At 36.5% G+C, this 10000-nt stretch overlaps 2 protein-coding genes across 2 annotated transcripts in view; one reads left to right on the forward strand and one right to left on the reverse strand.

Moving 5' to 3' along the window:
- The window catches only part of OLA1 (Obg like ATPase 1), a 292645-nt gene extending 288301 nt beyond the window's left edge, over nt 1-4344 (reverse strand). The window contains exon 1 of the mRNA XM_056534098.1: nt 3946-4344. The gene's annotated coding sequence lies outside the window, so the exon portion shown is untranslated. The remainder of the gene's footprint in view (nt 1-3945) is intronic.
- A 416-nt stretch (nt 4345-4760) lies between these two features.
- Nucleotides 4761-8593, forward strand: SP9 (Sp9 transcription factor). Its single transcript, XM_056534093.1, has 2 exons — nt 4761-4904; nt 6205-8593. The coding sequence occupies exons 1-2, from the start codon at nt 4884-4886 to the stop codon at nt 7489-7491; spliced, it is 1308 nt and encodes a 435-aa protein (XP_056390068.1). The 5' UTR covers nt 4761-4883; the 3' UTR covers nt 7492-8593.
- Nucleotides 8594-10000: the final 1407 nt, after the last annotated feature.

A 10000-nucleotide genomic window follows, 5' to 3' on the forward strand; every position in this document is an offset into this window, starting at 1 on the left:
TCTACTCTTGTTACTATTATTAATACCAATACCATACTATTGTTATTAGTAGTTATAATAGTAATAGCAGTAGTACTACTATCACTATTTACTAATACTACTTGTATTATTAGTCCTATTAGTAATAATAGTAGTACTACAACTATCACTATTACTACTAATATTTTACTATTACTACTAGTATTATTAGTCCTATTAGTAATAATAGTAGTACTACAACTATTACTACTAATATTTTACTATTACTACTAGTATTATTACTAGTATTATTAGTAATAATAGTAATAGCAGCAGTACTACTATCACTACTACCACTTTTACTATTACTTCTAGTATTATCAGTCCTATTAGTAATAATAGTAGTACTACAACTATCACTATTACTACTAATAGTGATATTAAGTATTACAATATTGATAATAATAATAGCAATAATAATAAATATTCATATGACTTATTATGTATAATGTATGATATAATGTAATGTCAAATATTCAATATGAAATGGATACTGTGCAATTGTATAATGAGTAGTAATAATAGTAATAGCAGTAGTACTACTATCACTACTACCACTTTTACTATTACTACTAGTATTATTAGTCCTATTAGTAATAATAGTAATAGCAGCAGTACTACTATCACTATTGACTATTACTACTAGTATTATTAGTCCTATTAGTAATAATAGTAATAGCAGCAGTACTACTATCACTACTACCACTTTTACTATTACTTCTAGTATTATCAGTCCTATTAGTAATAATAGTAGTACTACAACTATCACTATTACTACTAATAGTGTTATTATGTATTACAATATTAATAATAATAGCAATAATAATAAATATTCATATGACTTATTATGTATAATGTATAATAATGTCAAATATTCAATATGAAATGGATACTGTGCAATTGTATAATGAGTAGTAATAAAAGTAATAGCAGCAGTACTACTATCACTACTACCACTTTCACTATTACCACTAGTATTATCAGTCCTATTAGTAATAATAGTAGTACTACAACTATCACTATTACTACTAATAGTGATATTATGTATTACAATATTATTAATAATAATAGCAATAATAATAAATATTCATATGACTTATTATGTATAATGTATGATAGAATGTAATGTAAAATATTCAATATGAAATGGATACTGTGCAATTGTATGAGTAGTAATAATAGTAATAGCAGTAGTACTACTATCACTGCTACCACTATTACTACTAGTATTATTAGTCCTATTAGTAATAATAGTAGTGCTACAACTATCACTATTACTACTTATATTTTACTATTACTACTAGTATTATTAGTCCTATTAGTAATAATAGTAATAGCAGCAGTACTACTATCACTACTACCACTTTTACTATTACTTCTAGTATTATCAGCCCTATTAGTAATAATAGTAGTACTACAACTATTACTACTAATAGCATTATTATTTATTACAATATTAATAATAGCAATAATAATAAATATTCATATTACTTATGATGTATAATGTATGATAGTATGTAATGTTAGTAATGTAATGTAATGTAATGTAATGTCCTATTAGTAATAATAATAGTAGTACAACTATCACTATTACTACTAATAGTGTTATTATTTATTACAATATTAATAATGATAGAAATAATAATACATATTCATATGACTTATGATGTATAATGTATGATAGTATGTCATGTAAATATTCAGTATGAAATGTATACTGTGCAATTGTATGAGTAGTAATAACCCTTAAATATGACCGTCATTATTATTATTAATAATAATAACAATAATATCTCTAATAATGAAAATAACATTAATACTACACATGGCGAGCATGGAAGATGATGAGCATGTGGTAGTTATAGTATTAGTAGTAGTAATATTCATAATACCACAAATAATAGAAATATTTTTATTAGCAGTAAGTACAGTCGTCATAACAGAAACAATGGAATTTTGTTTTTTTGCAATAGTGATATTTTTTCTAATGGTCAAGAATGAAGTTGTCATTTTAGTAATAAAATGCATGATAAAAATAAATCTAAAAAGAAACAAAAAATAAATACCCAGTGGCCTCAGTGACGGTTTCATTCCCATTCAGTTAAAAATTTGTTTATGCAGAACGGTCCTTTAATAGTGCTAATTGCAACGCAGTTAAATTGGCATGATTGCAGAAAAAGGAGGCAATTTGTGCGCTCTGTGTCTGGGCTGGTAAGAAATTGTTCCATATTCACCTCTTGATAAAGAAGTGGAGGTTTAAGGCTCAGAGTCTGCACCAATTACACTGGGCTGACTGCTAGCATTCAGCCTCTATAATAGGAGTATTATTTGGCCGGTTTGAATAATGTGGAAAGCTGTTCTCTTGGAAATTGCTTTTTAACTTTTTTATTTTTTTATTATTTTTATTTTTTTTAGGAAAAGGTGATTCTCTAAATTCCAGGCTTTTGTTAAATTTGGTGGTTTGTTATCAATGTGATAAAGAATATATTCTCTAATACAAAAAAAAAATATGTAACATAGAAGCCAATACACATGGGAACTCTTTAAATATTGATAGAGATAGATCATTTAGATAGATAGATAGATAGATAGATAGATAGGGTCCGTCCCAATGAGGTCACCTTATCGCGGTGGGATGGTCCAATGGTGAGCAAAGAACCTAAATTTCTCATTTTTTCATTGTAGCAATATGGCATTTCATGTTTTATCTGTATCTTTGTGCTAGCAGTGTGCTGCTGTATTCTCCTGTTTGTAGATAGATAGATAGATACAGTGTTTCCCAACCAGGGTGCCTCCAGCTGTTGCAAAACTACAACTCCCAGTATGCCCGGACAGTCTCTGGCTGTCCGGGCATGCTGGGAGTTGTAGTTTTGCAACAGCTGGAGGTACCCTGGTTGGGAAACATTGGATAGATAGATATGAGATAGATAGAAAGATAGATAGATTGATATGAGATAGATAGATAGATAGATAGATAGATAGATAGATATGAGATGGATAGATAGATAGATAGATATGAGATAGATATGAGATAGATAGATAGATAGATAGATAGATAGATAGATAGATAGATAGAAATGAGGTAGATAATAGATAGATAGATAGATAGATAGATAGATAGATAGATATGAGATGGATAGATAGATAGATAGATATGAGATAGATAGATAGGAGATAGATAGATAGATAGATAGATAGATAGATATGAGATAGATAGATAGATAGATAGATAGATATGAGAGAGATAGATAGATAGATAGATAGATAGATAGATAGATAGATAGATAAATATGAGATGGATAGATAGATAGATAGATAGATATGAGATAGATAGGAGATAGATAGATAGATATGAGGTAGATAGATAGATATGAGATAGATAGATAGATAGATAGATAGATAGATAGATAGATATGAGATAGATAGATAGATAGATATGAGATAGATAGATAGGAGATAGATAGATAGATAGATAGATAGATAGATCGATAGATAGCTATGAGATAGATAGATAAAAGATAGATAGATAGATATGAGATAGATAGATAGATAAATAAATAGATAGATAGGAGATAGATAGATAGATAGATAAATAAATAGATAGATATGAGATAGATATAAGATAGATAGATAGATATGAGATACATATGAGATAGATAGATAGATAGGAGATAGATAGATAAATAGATAGATAGGAGATAGATAGATAGATAATAGATAGATGGGAATGATGAAGTGCACATTACAGTGTTTATCAGGGATACAAAGAGGATCCACTTAGATCTACTGCAACATATAAAACCATTGCAGTTCACTTAACAGGAGGAATAATGAAGGCTTGAGCTGCCCCATGGGATGTCCAGGAACGCCTCACTGACACCTGCACTTGGCACTAATATGTACACATTCACCTGTTGGATCACTCACCTCTCATATGTGTCTGCAGACTATTCCTCCACCACACAGATGATCACCACAGATGACAAATTCTGCATCAAAGCCACCAGGACCCAGATCTTTCCACGTGCAGGGGCTCCACAGCTTATCTGGATGTGTGACAATCACTTAATTGTATCCTATAACAATGAATTGTATCAGCCTGGTGGGGTCTGTGTGTATCACAAATCAATGATTGTATCAAGTGATAGATCGGATGGATTCTAGGCAGAGTGTGTATGGAGTATAGGTGTTATCCCTGTGCAAATCACTTCTGGGGAAAAGGAAGATGGAAGGGAATTAAACACCAAGAGTCTTGCTACATATGAGATGTCTTATATTTAGTAAGACTTTAAGGGGGTCCCCTAAATTCTCTCAATGCCCAAAAAGGTGGCAGAAAATAAAAAATGTCATTAAAGTGACCAACTCCTGCAGACACTGCCATTGGTCTGTATCACAATCTCTTGGCAGCTGTACAATGTAAATACTGCTGGAATTCTTAGTTTTAGGTACAACAATCTTAAAAAAAAAAAAAAAAATATTATGAAGGGACTTGTTAACCCCTCAGGCAGCAGATGGTGCTAAACAGGCCCTGAAGGGGTTAACTATATCTGTTTTTAGGCTTCCAGAGCAATGGAGCCTCCAATTCCTCCCCTCTGCTTTGAATGGCAGGGCTTTGAAGAACTCTGATTTCTTGCAATTCTCCCCTTTTCATTGGCTGCCGCGCAGCTCCCAGTCGACGTCCCATGCGATCTGATTGGGCGACAGCTGCAGCCGGTGGTACTTCAAAGCAGGCGGCTGCCAGCACTTCCCTGAGTCTAGTCCGCCTCACTCAGTGCAACTTGTGTAAGGGAAGAAGGTGGCACAGAGCTGGCAGCATCTACCCCTGGGCACTTACCACTCCTCTACAGCAGGGACAGGGACGGGCTATGGCTACGTCTATACTTGGGGTAAGTAAAGATTCTCCGGTCTCTCTTTTTATTTATTTACAAAATATTTTTGCTACAAAGTAACAGTTTAAAGTTTAAATGTCGCATAGACTAAACCGTTATTCATGGCATGGTGCCCATGGCTGTTATGTGCCACCCAGTCTTGTGCCCTTGTATCTCTTCAGTGCCCGGCACAAGGGAAGTTTCTTTTATTTATTTATTTATTTATTTATTCGTTTCCAACAATGTAGACAGAACAATCTCATTTGTCCTAATCCCCCCAAAACCATTTAACTCCCATGAATACAAGAGGCGGCAATACTTTAACTATTTTTCCACCCTGCAGTTGTCTTGGACTTAACACAGTTTTAAGGACCAGACCAAAAAAATAATAAAAAAAATAAAATAAAATAAATACAGGTCCCTATATGTGTTTTTAGATGTCATACAGTCTTGTCCGGTAAAAGAATATACATAACCAGTTCTGCATCTGCACCATGTCCATATAGGCGCTTGATTTAAACTATATTCTATAACAGTGGTCTCCAACCTGCGGTCCTCCAGATGTTGCAAAACTACAACTCCCAGCATGCCCGGACAGCCTTTGGCTGTCCGGGCATGCTGGGAGTTGTAGTTTTGCAACATCTGGAGGTCCGCAGGTTGGGGACCACTGTTCTATAGTATATTTAAAATGACTCTTAGTAATATTGGTGATGATGATGATGGTTTTGTACATACAATTAATTTATTTATAACTAAAATAAAAAAATAATAAAATTAAAAAAACATGAAAATAATGAAATAATTTGTATCGGGTTAAGTAATGCACTTAACTGGCTTTATTGACCTGAAAGTATATATTAGGATATGTAAAAAAAATATAATAATTATATATATATATATATATATATATATATATATACATTCTTAGATTCTGTCATTTCGTTATACTTCTATGTTTCTAAAGTGTGCGACATAATAGAACAGACCTGTATATTAAAGGGATCATTTATTACTGGTAATAAAAAAAGGGGTAATTGAATAGTGTTGAGAATGTTGCCCTAGGGAAGGTTTATTTATTTTTGTCTGTGTTTCACCAAGTGTTACAAAACTACCACTCTCTTTATGCCTGGACAGCCTTCATGATGAGAGTTGTAGGTTTGTTACAAATGGAGAGCCCCAGGTTGGGGGGTAAGTGCCCTGGGTTGCTTTAGTAGGGGCGCAGGGTGGTGGGTCCAGGATCCTGAGCCCCCCCAGGTCTATGATCATAGTGCTGCCAGGTATTGACTTTGTGGTGTTTTTTGTATTCTCCCCCCTCCAGGAAGAACCTAGATTTGGCACTACTCCCTTGGCCATGCTGGCTGCAACGTGTAACAAGATCGGGAACACCAGCCCCCTGAGCAGCCTCCCGGAGTCCAGCGCTTTTGCAAAAGGAGGTTTTCACCCCTGGAAACGATCCTCCTCCAGCTGCAGCCTGGGATCCGGCCTTGGGGGCTTCACGGTGGCCACCAGCCGGGCATCTGGCGCCCTGACAGGAGGCAGTGCCACCGCCAACAGCGCTTTCTGCCTGGCCTCCACATCCCCGACCTCCTCAGCCTTCAGCAGCGACTACAGCGGCCTCTTCTCCAACTCCTCCGGGGTCTCCCCCCAGGAGGCTGCAGGACAATCCGCCTTCATCTCCAAAGTGCACGGGGCAGCAGACGGCTTGTACCCCCGGGTGGGCATGGCTCACCCCTATGAGTCCTGGTACAAGTCCGGCTTCCATTCAGACGTGGCAAATGGGGCATCAGCCTGGTGGGACGTACACGCTGCCAGCCCCAGCACCTGGTTAGAGGTGCAAAACCCTCCGGCCGCAGCTGCTGCTCTACAGGGGGCCCTACACTCAGGAGGGCCCCATACCCAGCTCAGTGGGTACAGCCCGGACTTTAGCTCTTTGACACACTCGGCTTTTAGCTCCACAGGGCTGGGCTCCAGCGCTGCCTCTCACCTCCTCTCCACGGGGCAGCACCTGCTCACCCAGGAGGGCTTTAAGCCAGTCCTACCCTCCTACCCAGACTCTGGCACCTCCATGTTGTCGGGGGCCTCTGGAGCAGCAGGTGGGGCATCAGGCCGCTCCGCACGTAGATACTCCGGGAGAGCCACCTGCGACTGTCCCAACTGCCAGGAAGCTGAACGCTTGGGGCCCGCGGGGGCCAGCCTCAGGAGGAAGGGGTTACACAGCTGCCATATCCCTGGCTGTGGCAAGGTCTATGGCAAAACTTCACACCTTAAAGCTCACCTGCGCTGGCACACCGGTGAACGACCTTTCGTCTGCAACTGGCTCTTCTGCGGCAAGAGGTTCACACGCAGCGACGAGTTGCAGCGACATCTCCGCACCCACACGGGAGAGAAGAGATTCGCCTGCCCTGTATGCAACAAGCGCTTCATGCGGAGCGACCACCTCAGCAAACACATCAAGACTCACAATGGAGGAGGAGGAGGAGGAGGAGGGAAGAAGGGCAGCGACAGCGACACAGACGCCAGCAACCTGGAGACACCTAGGTCAGAGTCCCCTGAACTTATCCTTGAAGGGGTAAGGCCGGGGAAGGAATCGGCCAATGACTCTTAGGGGGCAGAAAAATACTTTTTTTTGGGGGTGCAGAAGGGACTTCTCCTTAAAAGCTGCAAACACTTCTGGGGTGCAGGACTCCTTGGAAGCTTTTTGGGGTGCAGGGGGCTACTTGAACAGCAGGCCCTCTGGGGCAGCCATCCCTGGCTTGCAGCAGGTACTCCTTGAAGAAGAAGACGCCTATGGGGTGAAAGAAGGGACTTGACAAGCAGGAGGTTTTTGGGGTGAAGCAGTGGCAGCTACTTCAGGGTGCAGGACTCTTCTGATCAGCCACTCCTGGGGGTGTAGTGACTTTCCCTTGGAAGAATCAGCAGATACTTTTGGGGTGCAGCAGGACTCCTTCCAGATGGAATGACTTTCAGTGTAAATGAGATGAGGGTGCAGGGACTCCTGGGGTGCATGTGAGGCAGAAGACAGTCCCTCCAGGCTGCACATCACATGACTGCAAACTTTCAGCAACCAGAGCAATATAAGCATATGGTGTGAGCAGAACTGACAGCCGCCATTACTATGCTGGAGACAACAAGGACCATGAATTCATGGCTGGATTACATCACGTCCCCTCATTCACATCTCATCCCAATCACATTTGTTTCTTTTATTACAAAAGAAAATAATTATCATCCTCTAAGGTGAGAAGTGACAGGAACTCGTGGGACAGTCTCTGTATAAGCTGTATAAAGATTGTGTTCCCTTCCCACCCCTGTAAATGTTCTCCTAATAGTTTATATTTGGTGAATTCCTGAAATTCAGGAGTTTCTTTTCTTTTCTTTTTTTTTTTTTTTTTTTTTTCTGATGCACTTTGTGAAAGTCAATATATATATGTAAAAGATATTTAATATGTTGATTTAACATTTCACTCAGACACCTAAATTAAATTCAATGAAACAAATGAAATGCGTTTATCTGTATTATATAGAAAATAACCTTGATCATATTTTGATTTTTCGTATTATTAAAAGAATTATGATCAAACGTATTCCTGGTGTTCTGTCTGTCCTGCTCCTCAGAGGAATAGATGCGCTGGGAAGGATTGTAAAGCTACAATACAAAAACATAACAAGGCAAGAAATAGGCGAATCCCAATGTCTCTTTATTATATTTTATTCCTATTTTTTTCTATAATTACGTTTTTTTATGCATGTAGAATAGTCATCTAATTTATATCATATTTATCTAGAGAAGAAACCTTTTTTTCTATTATTGTAACATATTGTCAGTGTCTTAAGATTTGCTCTAAGTTCACTACGGTTATATAATGCTGCTTCTCTGTCTATTTTTTGTTTAGCTGTATATCTTGTTTTTCTTCTTCTTCTATAGATCAATATATCAATCAATCAATCATCTTTTATCTGTTTCTTATATGTTTGTGTTATCAAATACTATTAACTTTATAATTTATTACCTGCCTCTCATGTCTGTCTATCTATCTATTCTTCTATCTATCTATCTATCTATCTCATATCTATCTATCTATCTATCTATCTCATATCTATGTCATATCTATCTATTCTTCTATCTATCTATCTCATATCTATCTATCTGTCTATCTATCTAATGTTTCTATCTATCTATGTAATGTATCTATCTATCTCATATCTGTCTGTCTGTCTATCTATCTATCTATCTAATATCTCTCTATCTCATATCTACCTATCTATCTATCTATCTATCTCATATCTATCTATCTCTACCTATTTATCTCATATCTATCTATTTCATATCTATCTATGTAATGTATATATCTATCTTTCTCATATCTATCTGTCTGTCTGTCTATCTATCTATCTCATATCTATTTATCTATCTAATGTCTCTATCTATCCATCTCAGATCTATGCATTTAAAATGGGAATAAAAAAAGATCATATATTTTCTTTGATAGTTTTTTCTTTTAGCATTTATTCTTGTTACTTTAAAGTATGTATTTGTTTGACAATATTTATGCCGTAAATATCTATCAACATTCAATCAATCCATAAATCTATCAACTGTAATTCAATTCTCGTTTTTCCCCTCTACATGGCTGTCTTATTTATCAAGTATCTATCTATCTCATATCTATCTATCTCATATCTATTATCTATCTATCTATCCATCTATCTCATATCTATCTATCTATCTCATATCTTTCTATCCCATATCTATTATCTATCTATCCATCTATCTCATATCTATCTATCTATCTATCTATCTATCTATCTATCTCATATCTTTCTATCCCATATCTATTATCTATCTATCTATCCATCTATCTCATATCTATCTATCTATCTATCTCATATCTTTCTATCCCATATCTATTATCTATCCATCTATCTCTATTATCTATCTATAATCTGTATGTTGTAATTTTTTTTTCAATTATCTAATCTATCTTCTATCTATATCCTGTTATTCAATTAGCCATTGTCAATGATCTATTTTTATATATATTCCCTGTTATTCAATTATCTCTCATCTGTATATTGTAAACATTTTCCAATGATCTAATCTATCTTCTCTATAT

The sequence above is a fragment of the Hyla sarda genome, chromosome 8, assembly GCF_029499605.1.
Source record: "Hyla sarda isolate aHylSar1 chromosome 8, aHylSar1.hap1, whole genome shotgun sequence".
NCBI lineage: Eukaryota > Metazoa > Chordata > Amphibia > Anura > Hylidae > Hyla > Hyla sarda.